We start from the raw sequence: 14929 nt of genomic DNA on the forward strand, positions 1-14929 counted from the left end.
ACTAGCTGAGAAGAATGCGGAGCTGAGTCGAAGGAAGCTCCCCCTATCGGATTTTCCCAAAAGAGGCTTTATCAATAAGTATTCGATTTACAAGTATCCACGTGTAGTATAGTTAAGGACACGCATATGTGAATATGTGAATATTCGTTATAAGTAGCCTATATTGTCATAATGTTAGAATAATGATAACCATGTTTTGAATAAACGTAGGAATTTACTTCGTTAACCTGTGTCATATTCTAAGTGGAGAAGGAGAATAAGTAATATTCTCCTCTTATGTTAAATCGTGTATGTTTGAACTTTAAATTGGGATCAAAGTCTCACTGTTTACCTCCAAGTCTATGCACACTAGCTGCAAATCGCAATCAAGACTTTATTCCTACCCCATCAAGTGGTCAGATTGTGTAACTGCACTCCCATGTGTACCGCAACAGGTCGCCCTCACCAATGTTGCTATTCCTCGCTCTACATATTTGACAGCAACTTGGCAGCAAACTTGGAACTGTGGAGCAGTTTAAAGACAGTCAGCCTAACTTGTCTTCGTGTCTGTCACCTGAACAGAGACGGGTTTTACAATTTTGTGGCACCAAAAAAAAGAAAGATCTTAAAAAGATAAAGGAGATAGTCCACGTTAGCATGTTGCCGGCGGGTCACGGAACACGGGCTAGGTTCTGAAGCCTGACTTTAGAACTATAGAATTTACAGCTCATCCTATAGAGTTTAATCCAACAAGCTTCAGCTCAATGTAGCACACTGTATCTTTCCCACACACACTCTCCTACGCTCTCTCTCTCTCTCTCTCTCTCTCTCTCTCTCTCTCTCTCTCTCTCTCTCTCTCTCTCTCTCTCTCTCTCTCTCTCTCTCTCTCTCTTCTGTCTCTCTGTCTCTCACACACTGTCTTTCTCTATATCTCAGTCTTTATTTCTCTCTCTCTTACTAACTCACTGTTTCTGTCTTGCATACACATCATACATTTCTCTCTCTTTCACATACCCTCAAGCCTATGTCTTCCACGTACAGAACACATATAGAGATGATTGTCTACATGTCAGTCTGAGACAGACTTCCGGGTCAATCACAAACATCAATAACGTATCGGAAAGCAAATGTGCATTTAACATGTCTCCATAAGGCAGCTACTGGACTTTTCCACTGTAGTGGCTCACTCCGAGTCAAGTTCGCAAAAGTAAGTTGTTTTAAACCTATGTACATCCGGAAATATAGACGGACCTTGATTAATGCCTTCCTCACTCACACATAAATTCATTGAATTCAAGGTGTCACATTTAGCCGAGGTATTTTTCAGCACAGTGGGCGACGTCCTATCAGCCCACACACATGGCTAGCCCTTGCCTCCTACACCTGTTAAGCCATTATGTGCTTGGGAAGTATCGGGGTGGTGACACTGCGCTGCCAAGAGGGAGTGGTGATGAGCGAAGGGAATGAGGCAGGGAAAGGTCACTAGCAATTATGGAGCTTTTTGTGTTTTTCTTCTGCTTCAGTAGAAGTCGGCATCAGCGGAAGGAGGATGGCTGGAAACGAGAAAAGGAGGCTGGAGGATTTAACAGGAGTTACGCTGAGATACAGGATTTTAATAATTCATGCCAATGCTTGAGTCAATACCTGTCGATCACATTCTCGGAGAACAGCATATCCCTGCCACTCTATATAAAACGAACTTCCATTGCATTGAGTGTTCAAAGTTTATGTAGCCTATATACAAACTGGCGGTTACGCTGAAAATATCTTATTTGCTCATGTAGCCAACAATGTGCTATTGCAGTCAGTTGTTAGCTGCAAATGTATGACATGTAACTGCCACACAGAAGCCTGGCAGAGTGAGAGGCCTGATCTGGTTGTGGCTGGAGATCAGTGAACGCCGAGTGTTATTTGGATCGCCGTCATTCGAGTTGCGTGTGTCCGTCCGTCTGTAGTTTCGCTTGCTTCTCTCCCAGCGCCAGCCCACGTAGGCAACACCACCTCCTCTAAATCTGTGTCCTCGCGGCAATTAAAGACTGGCTGCAGTAGTTACTGGAATCACATATTTGTAGAAAATCAGCTTGGTGTGAAATTAAGTAGGCTATTCAAATAAGGGGTAGGTGTAAAGGAAATGTGAATATAGGCAATAGGTTCCAACTATGTGCTGTGGCGAGCGAGAGCCTCGCTAAACAATGCAGAATTTAGACACTGCTTTCGGTTTAAACATCTCAGTTGCCACAGTTTCAAATGTCCATTTACTCCACACATGCATGCAAGATCCAAACAATGAAACAAGACCTTAAAAGCCAGAGCCCATCAAATATGTATTATTCAAGTCCTCCATATTTTATGTTCATAAAATGATGGACGGCATTACCCAATAGTCTACAGGAAAAAGAAGCAGATTTAATAGGCTACGATGTATTGGTAGGTGCACTTTAATTGCATCGATTTCCGGTAGGTCTACAACTACCTTCAAAACTTTCCACTTTATAGAGGCTGATTAGCTCCTCCTCTCCTCTGGTCTGTGTTGACAGCTATTTTTGATGATAAAACTACCAGCGAAAAACACTCTAAAGCAACCAGTGCAACATGGTCAATAATGTATGTGGAGGCAGAGGCAAATCAACAAATTCGTTGAGATTGGTCTACACTAGTGTCTATTTAAGTACTGTGGTCAGTATCTATTGACAGCATTGCATAGGCTACTCTGAATTTACGGTATCACAAGAAGAAAATCGTCGACTGGAACTACGCTTTCTTGGTTTTGCTGTTTTGTTTAGTCCACTCGCATAACTTTTCGAACATGAATCAAACAGCCAGCGTCTCTCATCAAATACCATGCCAGTCATCCAAGGATATCAAAGTGAGTTTTCTTGCATATTTTCTTCTTCCAACAGAGATTCGTAGAGCCTGTTTTCCTCTAAAATATAAAATAAAGTATGTCAATAATATAGTTTAGCCTACGTCTGATATTGTCTCCAGCATGTTGGCTAACCTGCTGAACCTCACTGCATATGCAATGTAAAAAAAAATATGTATTTCTCAAAAGCAAATATCCGTTGTGTGAGCAATATGTAAGACATTGTATTTGTACGTATATTTAGGGTTTAACACACAAACGATTTGCTAAGGAAATAAAACATGAAACAAATTATTTAATCAATGATATATCTCCAGGTGAAAATGTCTTAATTGCCTGTGGAAAACAACTTATTGGACTAGTGGAAAAAACGGATACTGTAATGTTCAGTCAGTATCCCCGCAAGGATATAAATATGGTGATCACAGCTAGTCTCCTAGCAACAAGTGATTAGTACTTGGTCTTCATGTGCATATGGGTTCTGAAATATTACAGTTTTTATTCACAGCGGGTTGGCAAGAAACCGCCCCCGACATGAGATGAAGTATGTTGGAGAATTGATCGCATTGATACAATCTCTTGGGGGCACCTGCTAGCTAGTTTATACATAAAAACACCCCTCAGAAATCGTTAGAAATCTACTTCCGCGAACAGAATTGAAGGCAATTGACACTTATTGCTTAAATGAACCACAGCAAAGGTAAATAATAAAATATACTTGTGAAATTAATTGATTCAGGGAGCCCCTCAAACAGCTGCATCATGAATGCAGGACAGTAGATTTATGCGGGTCCAAATCTAATCCCAACCATCATTCAAATATCGCAATATCTGTAGTGGAGACTGATGAGGACTTGATGATTATGTGATGAACACTCCAGGGAATAACTTTTTTGCACTTCTTAAAACGCTGGCTTGACATTCATGCCCAGACAGAGAGAAGATGGAAAGAGAGTGAGTGTTATTGTGTGTGTGTGGGGGGGGAGCTAATGTTGTATGCTAAACATAAGAAAACTGAGATGTTTGTAATCTCAACAGGACAATTTAGCTTCACTGAATAATTTATAAGCCCCATTTCCACTGTACATTTCCAAGACCAAGGTTTGATATGCTTGACACCTTCCTCCTCCATCCCTAGCGTCAGTTGTTTGCAACTCCTGTCTTTGCCACTAGAGGGCAATACCATCTCATTTTCTGTTTTCAAACAAGATTATTCACAGAGACTGTTCTTTCACAGAAAACTGGGACACAAGACCTGATAATGACTGTCCACCAGAGTAAGTCAAATGGAAGCAACATTTTTCTGGCTCAGATCACAGTTCCGTGACTAACAGTGAGAGAGACACAGAGAGAGAGAGTGATGAGAGAGAGAGGTAAAGTTAGATACAAAATAACATAAATGCTGGCACTGAGGTCAGATTCAAAGTTCTTGTCCTACACTTGAACACCTGTGGCTATAGGAAATGAAACTCTTAACTATTTCTCTATGCTTTGCCTCCTCCCACTCACGTGCGCGCACGCGCACACACACACACACACACACACACACACACACACACACACACACACCTACTGCCACCATACACATAAACATCCCAGTGGGCTCTTAAGAAAGTCTGCTAACTCTTTCTGCGTATCATGTAGCACCAGATAGCTGGTTTGAGTTCATTTTACAAGGGAAGGGCCGTGGTAATTTCATGGAAGGCAGATGAACTGAATCATGCCTCTGTGTGTGTGTGAGAGTGGATCCCTCGGCTGGCCAGCGTCGCTCTCAGTAGAGTTGCACATCTGCAGCGAGTGTGTGTTGGCTTGTTTTGGCTGGGTTCATTCACATGAAGGTCAGCGGGCTCGTTTACTCGAGAGGTGCATCGCCCGCAGCATGACCCATTTTCTTGCTTTTTTCACGATCCTCTGCCTTGACTCTGACCAACGGAACACTGTTAGAACTCTACCCTTCTGATCCTTGATCTTCCGCTGTACTTTCCATATGCGCTATTTGTCAGGTCGATTTTGATAAGTGTCTTCCAACTGTGTGAAATGAAAGATGGAAAATGAACCTCCTCAGATCGGCATCTGTCAAACTGTAATGCCCATGATCGGTGGGTTCATGCTACCTGAGCTAACATGAGATCAAGGTGTGAGGTTGTGGAGACTGGAGGCTTTGCCCGGTCTTCCTCATGAATACAGCTTGAGTCTAATGAGGAGAGGCCGTGGACCTGTGGCACAGCTCGAGGACCAGACAGCAGAGGGGATATTTAGGGAAAGTGTGTGTGTGTGTGTGTGTGTGTGTGTGGGGGGGGGGGGGTCTCTGTCTCTTTCTTAAGTTCTCACACGCACAACCCCCCCCCCCATCTCCACATACACCCCCCCCCCCCCCCCATCACCACCTTCACACAAACATGCACCCCCTCCATCTCCGCATTCACACCCCCCCATCACACACACAGACACCCCCCTGCCATCGCCATCTAACACAGATGCACCCACCTCCACCACACACATCCCTCCAAGCACACACACTTACACCCCCCACCACCACACACACCCCTCTGTGTGAGATTATGCTGTCATCTGTTCTACTGTAAAAATGGGGGCAAATGCCTCTTATAAATCCAAAGGATGCAGTGAGCTGGGAAATCCAATTAATTTGTGCATTAATGTGGAAAGAGGCGGTGAAACAAGCCTACTTTGTTGACGTTCAGAAAGCAAACGGGGCGCTGCGGTATGGTGTCAAGCCCACGACAGTGTCAAGGCCTAGAGACCTGTTTTCAGGGTTAACTAATCCAAAGGCCCAGAAGTTTTTCCCCTGCACCCCTGTGTCCCACAAACCCAATTTCAGACTGGAGCATGGAAGTGTGTGTGTGTGATGCAATGTTTGTAATCCATGCTGCAACAAGTCCCGGTGCGTAAAGCTGTCTGACAGACCAGCACCCTGACTAAGACTCATGAGAACCAGAGACACCTGGAGACACCTGGCTGTTTCAGTTCTGGTGCAGCCTAATGATTTGACGAGAGTCCGGTTGCTTCGACGTCCTGAGGGAAGGGAGGACGGTGTAGAGATGAGGTGTGCCTGTTTGGATAATCCCACTTTGATCTTTCCTTCCACATGTGTTGATGATGGAAGATGAAAATGTGTCTGTGTGTGTTCTGGAAGGCCCCATTGGAGTGGGCCTCAGGGGAAATGAGGAGCTCTCCCAGGGATGGAAAGTGTGTCAGGACAGGGTCTGTCCCCTTAAGTAGGACTCATCATGTCCTCGCCACTGACACATAATCATGTTCTATCTCCCGTTTCCTGTGTGACAAGCAGTCCCCTTCCTTGTTGTTATGGTTACTAGACCTATGCCATTGCCATAAATACATATATTTTATCATATATAATATGTTGGATAAAATGTAATATTTGTAGAGAAAAAAAAAACACCTTTGTGCCAGACAACATAATCTGAACCAGCCCCAGAAATAGACAAGTGATGTGATGTAAAATATTGATGTTCTTATACGATTTATGTCTGATAATTAAGAATGTTTCCGCCTGCCTGGACAGCTGGATTGCGAGTGTAAGCTAATCCTTCCCAGTTGAGCATTTACAGTATCTCATGGCAGTGTGGGTTGAACATTTCACATGGGCTCTATTATAATCACTATCTAAAACTAGAGAAAACAAGGGCTTAAGTGAATAATGAAAAACACTGTGACCTAAATATGAGTAATTTACTCAGATGAAGCGATTCCTGCTATTGGAAATATGTTTACATCTGTGCACTTCAAGGCCTGGTCAAGAACTGCAGGCCAGCTGTAGCCGGGAGAGGGGGAGGAGCGTCATCATCCAGAGCCCCTGAGACGAGGGGATGAGTCAGTGCTGTGATGGCCTCAGGGAGGCTGGAAGCTGGATTTTATAGATCCGGGGCTGCTTGTTGGCTTGGCGATGGTGTCTGTTGGCTACTCTGCTGTAGCACTTGGCGGGAGAAAGGAGAGGATGGCTGAGATGTGGTTGGTGATTTCCATTTCCATTTAGTCATTTAGCAGACGCTCTTATCCAGAGCGACTTACAGTAAGTACAGGGACATTCTCCCCGAGGCAAGTAGGGTGAAGTGCCTTGCCCAAGGACACAACGTCATTTGGCACAGCCGGGAATCGAACCAGCGACCTTCGGATTACTAGCCCGATTCCCTAACCGCTCAGCCACCTGACTCCCCATGATGGAGATCCTTTCGTCAGCCACTCCCTGTTTGAGAGCATGTGGACTGAAACCCAGATAGGAAACGAGATGATGTGTTTTAAAGTGGTTCACCTCCAAAGCACTTCATCTTCTACAGAATAAATAGACCATAGTGCTCTGGGATCCATTAAACAAGCGGTTACAGTATATTAGTGGCCTAGCAGGATGTTAAAAACAGCACCCAAAGGCGTTTCCTTCAGGTTGTTATCAAGCCTTTGTCTGATGCTGCTGTCTGTGTACGGCTTAAGAGAGAAAGTTCTTGAGAGAGCACCAACATGGCTCTGTTTCATACGACACACCACCACTTTAATATTCTGTATAGCGGATGTAATTCATTTAGTCTCCATCACTATTGAGTTCAAAATAACACACGACCATCCTTTCACCAGAAAGGGATTAAGGCTAATGAAATCACATATCCAGATGGATATGTGTGATTATTCTTGTTGTAAACACAGAGCCTCGGGAGTCTCCACTGCCCTGGTCTGAGCGGTACTGATGTGGGGAGCGGGTCCCTGTGTCCCTGAAGCTGCCTTTTCAGCCAACAGACTGGGGATCAGCAACACCCAGCCACGGCTACAGCCCTACCCCCAGCTACAGCCCTAACCTCAGCTACAGCCCTAACCCCAGCCCTTGCCCCTCCTCCAGCCCCGGGGCTGTAAGTGAACTTGGAGGGATCCGTGGAGGTCATCTCTCTGAACTAGCAGAGTTTCCATGCGCTCTCTGATTCCACCACTTAAATATTTAATGGGAACAACAACTAAGGTTCAGACTCTTCTCTTTCTGTCTCCCACCTTTCTCCCTCCCTCCCCCTCTCTCCCTCCTTTCTCCCTCCCTCCTCCTCCCTCCCTCCTTTCTCCAGTATTACTCATTACAGAGCATTTAAAGTCTCCCAAGCAAAAAAAAGAGACAAAAACGGCATCCTGTGTGTCGCTTTGGATAAAAGCAACTGATAAATGAATACATTGTTGACATTTAATGAACCGTCATCAGCTCCTATGATACATGCAAGGAGGATAACAATGTGGAGTTGATTTAATGTCGGTTAGGGGACAGGTAGAGTGTTGGACTGCAGTTCAAATTCCCCCTGCCCCTGGAAATATCTTACGATAAAAGTGTCTGCTAAGTGAACTCGGTACTATTCACCTGTTGATCATCACACTTATCATCTGCAGTCTCTACGGAAGAGAAAATGATTCTCTCCTGAACACAGTATACACACACTGTGATGATGGAATGAATTCATGACATACGGAATTGGACCAATGTGTTCCACAGTCGGAACTGGTACAGTTTGAGATCTTGTTACGAAAAGACAGGATGTGGTGGGTCTGGGGGGTATTTCTGACTCATTCACTAAAGGACAGGACAGGACTATTCTGGGACGTAATTGCATTGGCTACAGATACAGGCAGTAATCTACATAATTAACTCGAGGGGGAACGATGTCACATATTGTCTCTCTCTGTCCTTAACCTTGCTTGGTTTCATTTCTTGGTGTTATGGTTGGACGGTCAATACGTTTGTGCTTTTCAGTTTTTCTGCGAGACTTAGGGCACTCGTATTTGAATGTTATTTGACATTAAGCATGGTAATATGACATTACACTTTTAGGACCTACGCTACGTCAAAACATGATCACATGATAAATGAGTTACTTCGTTTCAGGACCATGGACAGCTCAAACGCGTGACACGTGAGATATGGTTCTAGAACGTTCAACATTTCGTGAACCAATCCCGTGTTTGATGATCATACACCTATCCCTTCATGCGCGTGGATCCAATCCTGAAAAGTATGTTCTGATCACGAAGTATCCGTGTCCCCGCCCCCTGTTCCTGGGACTATTATGGGGAGAGCGTAGTCCCAATAGATTGAAATTCGTTGGTCATAACAGCGCTCACCAGAAACTTAGTTATATTGATATTGCTTGGAAGATAGCCTATGTAATGACGGGAACAATGCTCAAGTACTTAATAGCGTATATAGGTTGCAAACTGGTATTCGTCCCGATGACCGTCTGCTAGCCTTTAGCGGTACGCGCGTGGTTGATCTCCAGGTGAGAGGCATATTGCTCGTGTCATCCTTGTCTTTCCCACAAGTTGACATTCTGGACTTGAGACCATCTACTACACGATAAACTGTCTTCCCTTCTATATGGATTAATTTAGCTAGCCACATCTTCTGTCAAAAGGTGATAAACGTTGGCAGTATTGACTACTTGACAAGGTCCAAAAATCAAGACTTTCACAATGACAGCTTCGAAGGAGCAATCAAAAAAAAAATCCAGTCTGCAACGGGAAGAGGTAAAAACTCGTTTAATATTGTGGCAGTTCGTGCGATGTTTGTGCTGTTTGTATGCTTTGTTCGAACACATTTTTTAAATTCATATAAGGCTGTTGATGCTGTCCGTGGTATGAAGACGTATTTCAAATGCGACTAACAGTCAATAAAATAGCCTATACAAGTTATTCATCGCATTTTTTTTCTTGACCTGCGTAGCTTAAATATGGTGTAGGCAATGTTGTTGAGAAGCACTTTTTGTCATATTTGCCGAAATAAACTTCACATCTTAATAGCAACCAATACATCTAAAGGTTTGACGGTAATATGAAATCAATCCGATATTTGTCGTCGCACGACAAATCATGAAGACCGTTCCGAGACTAATGATTGACGGGTTGTGTTGTTGTCTCTAAAAGGCCTTTGATTGAGATCAGACCGCTCAATTAAGCTACTGTAAGAGTGAGTGGTCGAGAGCCGCTTCATTCTTGTTTTAATAGTACACGGGGCTAATCAGTTAATAAGCCTGTACAAAGCAGAGCGTAAATCAGTAAGTATAAGCCTGTTACTCGCACGTATAGGAGAGGACTACCCATCGTGATATGTTTACTGGGATGCTGATCTGAAATCTGAACATAAACAGTAGAACATTGTTTCTGTCAGACAGCTGTGATAGTGAGCCTGCGGAGGTCTGTACAGGTCTCATTAGAGGAGTGAGTACTGCTCATCTGCATGTTCTCTTTCCCTGACGCTCATCAGAGACAGAGAGCCTGGGGAAGGTCTACCACTCCCCCCCCCACACACTCTCACATACACACTCATACACACACTCACATACACACTCATACACACACTCACATACACACTCATACACACACTCACATACACACTCATACACGCACTCACATACACACACACTCACACCGGCACAAACACACACACTCTCTCTCACATACTCTCATACACAGACTCACCCCCCATCCTCATACACACAACCCCCCCCCCCACACCACCACCACCACCACCACCACTGACACACACACACACACAGACTCACTCCTGTCCTGACTCCCTCCCTGTGGAGGTTTATCTGGCTGCACTGATGCGAGAGAGATGTCATCCCAGGGATGTTGAACACACCCGGGGAGCTGGAGCCCCAGTGCTGCCCTCTGTGGAGGCCAGGACAGCAGCCATGTGGTGTAGAGCAGGAGGTCTAACGCAGTCAGGCTCGGTGGAACCAAAACGAGGATGAGGGTTGCACAGGTGGTAGAAGAGGGATGAGGATGTTGTGGAGGGATGAGGTGGTAGAGGAGGGATGAGGATGTTGTGGAGGGATGAGGTGGTAGAGGAGGGATGAGGATGTTGTGGAGGGATGAGGTGGTAGAGGAGGGATGAGGATGTTGTGGAGGGATGAGGTGGTAGAGGAGGGATGAGGATGTTGTGGAGGGATGATGTGGTAGAGGAGGGATGAGGTGGTAGAGGTGGGATGAGGATGTTGTGGAGAGATGAGGTGGTAGAGGAGGGATGATACACATGATTGGTTAATGTTGTTTTTTTATTGCTGATATGGACAGACAATTCTCTGTATTTCTGTAACATTCCGATTGTACCCCAATGCAAGCCCAGGATTGGATTAGGAAAGTCCGGGAATTTGGAAAACACAAAATTCTAGGATAAATCTGCAAAAAAAAAAAAAGGGAATGTGTTTATTTGCAGGCAGCCAGAGTCACAGCCACAGCCTGTGTCCATGTCTCTACGTCCTTATCCAATAACAACAGCTTCCAATCACAGCAGGTACGCAGCGATGCAGCCGGCTCCAGATGGGTAGTGTCCCGTGGTCATTAACAGATCTGTCTGGGTGTTCTGTAGGACAAGGTCTGTGTGGGTCTTGTGTTCCTACACATCCATCTCCAGCAGCAGCTGCTTCCTGTCAGAGAGGCGGCCTGCAGAGCAACCTGGAGGCGGGGCTGGAAACACGGGCTAAAAGGCCAGCATGCTTCAGCTGTCCATGCTTATCTGGACGTCACGGGTGGAGGATGAGTAGGAGAGAGAATGAGACAGGGAGATAGACAGGGAGATAGACAGGGAGAGAGACAGGGAGAGAGACAGGGGAGAGGGAGAGAGGGGGAGAGGGGGAGAGAGTGAAGGAGAGACATGGAAAGATGCAGTTAGGGTGAGACTGATCAAAATCATGGTGTCATATCTGCTATTATCAAAGCATCCTTCAAACCCTCCCCATCCATCCGTCCGTCCCACAATGGTTGTTTGTCCCATCTGATCCGCTGTCATGGCAACCGTTAATGGGTCTGCCTGGACGGGGTCAGATGATGAGGGGAGGATAGAGCTCAGTGGTTAGAGCACTTGACTGCAGATAAAGAGGCTGCAGGCTCAGATGTCCACCCGTACTGTACACTGCTTGAAAGGGTCCGCTAAATGAACATAGGATTCTTATTCTGCCTGGTGTCCCTGAGGAGACGTTGGGCAAAGACCTGGCGGGGCTGCCCCCATCTGCCCCCGTCCTAATTACTCCTGTTTGCAGACCGAGTCTGTCTCCCTGACAGGCGGCTGGAGCCACAGCATTCTCTACTCCTCACTAGCAGACAGGTGTTGTGGCAGTGCTGCCATGGCGATAGTCTATCAAAGATAAATCAGCACTTAATGTAATACATACAACAACAAAAAAATGGGTTCATAATGTTGAGACTGCAAGGCAGACAGACAGACTGGAAATTCAACGGAGGTAATATTTGCATAAGTGGATGTAGCAGAGATACATTGATCTTTATGGCAATGAACCCCAGAGTTAGACTACGTGCCCTGGATCATTCTCACACACACACACACACACACACACACACACACACACACACACACACACCTAGGTTGACTGTACACAATGTGCAGGCTTGCACCGCATGTGTGAGCAACCCATGTTTCACTCTAAAGAGCTCCAATATTTACACAGCATCTGCATACAGGTAAAAAAAATTAAAAACAGTTGGGATAGTAATTGTCGTGAAATAAAGCCAAGATTAAAAAAATCGGATCAATCCGCCCAAGTTCTGTGTCCGTCTCCTTGAGGAGCAGAAATTGCAGATTTGTTTCGAAGGTCTAGGATGGTGCTCTCCGGAGAGGGCTTCTAGAGTACGATCGATAGGTTAGTTTCTGGCTCTCCATGCCTCCCTCCAGACCCCCTGTTTCTGCAGAGGGAGGTGTACAGTAACAGCACTCTATTTTTACACTGTACTCACCAAAAAACGACTTTCCCCCCTGGGCTGTCACAGGAGGGAATGTTTCATGTCTGGATACTTTGGGGGGTTTATTCAGAATATTCTGTGTCCACACTGAGTCAGCTTCTGTATATTTGCACAGAGAACGGCCTGTGAGTTGTCTCTAACAGGTGGGGGCCATTAATTACGTTTATAACTCGAGCCTTGAGACCAACAGACTAATTATGGATATGAGGGTGTAAATGAAAAGCTGCCTGTCTGTCATGCAACCTGTGTGTTTGTCACAAGAGCCAAGTCGCAGGCCCATCATTCGAGTTTACAGAACATGGAAATGTGTGCTTCTCTGTGCATAGACAGATGCACTGGTCTCTTTTTTGTATTTTATTTAAACAGGCGACGCTGGATAAATCCTCTCCTTTTATTTCCACAGTGAACTGATTTATTTTTCTTCCGTAATTATTTACCAACAATTTGGAGACACTGGTTCTTTCTTCTCCAGCTGGATCTGTTCTGCCAGTTCTGGTCATTGTCACAGATGTTTACAAGGACGGGTGTAGATGTGGGCAGTAGGCTGGTTCCTTATGAAGATCATTACCGCTGTTTCGAAATGCCGTACATCTCATAATGTGTGTTTGTAATGTATTGTGTTCTAGGCGGTTGCAGTGTTAACTTGGCCATTTGAAAAGTACAGATTGTCTCAGTGGTTCACAATTAAATTGAAAAGATATTCGTGTTTCTCTCTCTTTCTCTCTCTTTCTTTCTTTTTCTCTCCCTTTTTCTCTCTCTCTCCCCTTTCCCCTCTCTTTCTCCCTCTCTCAGGACTTTGTGGAGGTGAGTCCCCAACAGAGGAACTGGAAGGGGATAGCCATCTCCCTGCTGGTCATAGTGGGGGTCTGCTCCCTCATCACCATGTCTGTGGTGGTCCTCACTCCATGTATGTACCCTCCACGAGCACAAACCTGGCCTACGTGTGTGTGTGTGTGTGTGTGGGGGCGTGTGTACGTGTGAGAAGGTGCAAAGGCATGTGTATTTGCGCGTGTGTGTGTGTGGGGGCGTGTGTATGTGTGAGAAGGTGCAAAGGCATGTGTATTTGCGCGTGTGTGTGTGTGGGGGCGTGTGTATGTGTGAGAAGGTGCAAAGGCATGTGTATTTGCGCGTGTGTGTGTGCATCATCCTTCGGATGAAAACAACAAAGACGGCATATGATTTAAATCTACAGCCCGTATAATTAGTGTGTTATTAGATTGCATGATTATAGTGTTATTTATAAGTATGCAGCATGAATGTATATAGCTCTACCATCAGCCCTATGACAGTGTGTCTCTGTGACTCTGCAGTGGAGGTGGCAGGTGGCAGTAACTCCAGACTGATCTCAGATGACCTGCTCAGGCCAGAGTTCAGCCTGCACCATCCAGAGCCCAAATGGATCAGCAGTAAGTCTTCTGAGAAGGTCCTCCCCTTCCTGACTGAACGATGCCTTTTAAGACCCTGTTTCCTTCATCACTGTGGGTCCCATTCTCTCTCAGACAGATTAGTTTAGAATATAAAGTGTGTGTGTGTGTGGGGGGGGGGGGGGTGTATGCTTAAAGCTTTTTCTCATCCATTTAACACACACAGATCCATTTGAAATGTGTTGAATTATGGAACTATTAAAGATTGAAAAAATCCCTAAAGCCCCTACATTAGACTTGCAAACTTGAACTTTAGTAACAGTATTAGTCAATCCATCATTATACTCTGATCTTAATTTAGAATTGACTGCTCTACCTGTAATACTGCAGATGCAAAAACCATAACAAATGTTGAATTGTATTTTTTTTTTTTTTACTTTTGCACCTTTTTGCCCTTGTCAAAAGAAGAAAAACAATCTTATCTACAGTCTAGTCCTGGTATGCCCCTACGGAAAACCTCCAGTCTTCCAGCCAGGCCCTTCCCCTACAGGAACGCTGCCCAAATGCCAGCCTGCCCTATTTCTATTCCCCTGTATCACTGCCGGAGCCAGCAGGGGTCCCGAGGGCTGGTTGAGCTCGTATATCCTCCGCTCCACACAGCCCGGGCCTCGCTGGGGCCCCAGACAGGGCTGTGGAACAGTCTGGGCGCCGGCGTGTGATTTGTGCGTGGCTCCTTGCCACAGCCCCCCCCCCCCCCCCCGCTCCCCAGACTCCTCTCTGAAACGGAGAGCGTGGACATGGACCACCACCCTCCCCCCTCCCCTCGGAGGGACGCAGATATTAATGACTTTTTCCCATAGCCTGTTGATTCTCATCATGTGTTTCAGGGTGTGAGGACTTCTCCACGCTGCTTCCCTCCCTCCCCCACACTCCTCTTTCCCTCCCTCTCCCCCCCTCTCTCTCC

The 14929-nt window shown here is 45.6% G+C and overlaps 1 protein-coding gene across 1 annotated transcript; it reads left to right on the forward strand.

Moving 5' to 3' along the window:
* Window positions 1–2519: 2519 nt before the first annotated feature.
* LOC134007849 (inactive dipeptidyl peptidase 10) lies at window positions 2520–14684 on the forward strand. The gene is made up of 4 exons (XM_062447565.1): window positions 2520–2845; window positions 13394–13508; window positions 13912–14007; window positions 14626–14684. The coding sequence occupies exons 1-4, from the start codon at window positions 2786–2788 to the stop codon at window positions 14682–14684; spliced, it is 330 nt and encodes a 109-aa protein (XP_062303549.1). The 5' UTR covers window positions 2520–2785.
* Window positions 14685–14929: the final 245 nt, after the last annotated feature.

The sequence above is a fragment of the Osmerus eperlanus genome, chromosome 21, assembly GCF_963692335.1.
Source record: "Osmerus eperlanus chromosome 21, fOsmEpe2.1, whole genome shotgun sequence".
Lineage (NCBI taxonomy): Eukaryota > Metazoa > Chordata > Actinopteri > Osmeriformes > Osmeridae > Osmerus > Osmerus eperlanus.

Coding starts and splice junctions, on each gene's coding strand:
- LOC134007849 (XM_062447565.1), top strand. CDS start 2,786: ATGAATCAAACAGCCAGCGTCTCTCATCAAATACCATGCCAGTCATCC. Junction 13,509..13,911: donor TGTGGTGGTCCTCACTCCAT/GTATGTACCCTC, acceptor GTGACTCTGCAG/TGGAGGTGGCAGGTGGCAGT. Junction 14,008..14,625: donor AGAGCCCAAATGGATCAGCA/GTAAGTCTTCTG, acceptor CGCTCCACACAG/CCCGGGCCTCGCTGGGGCCC.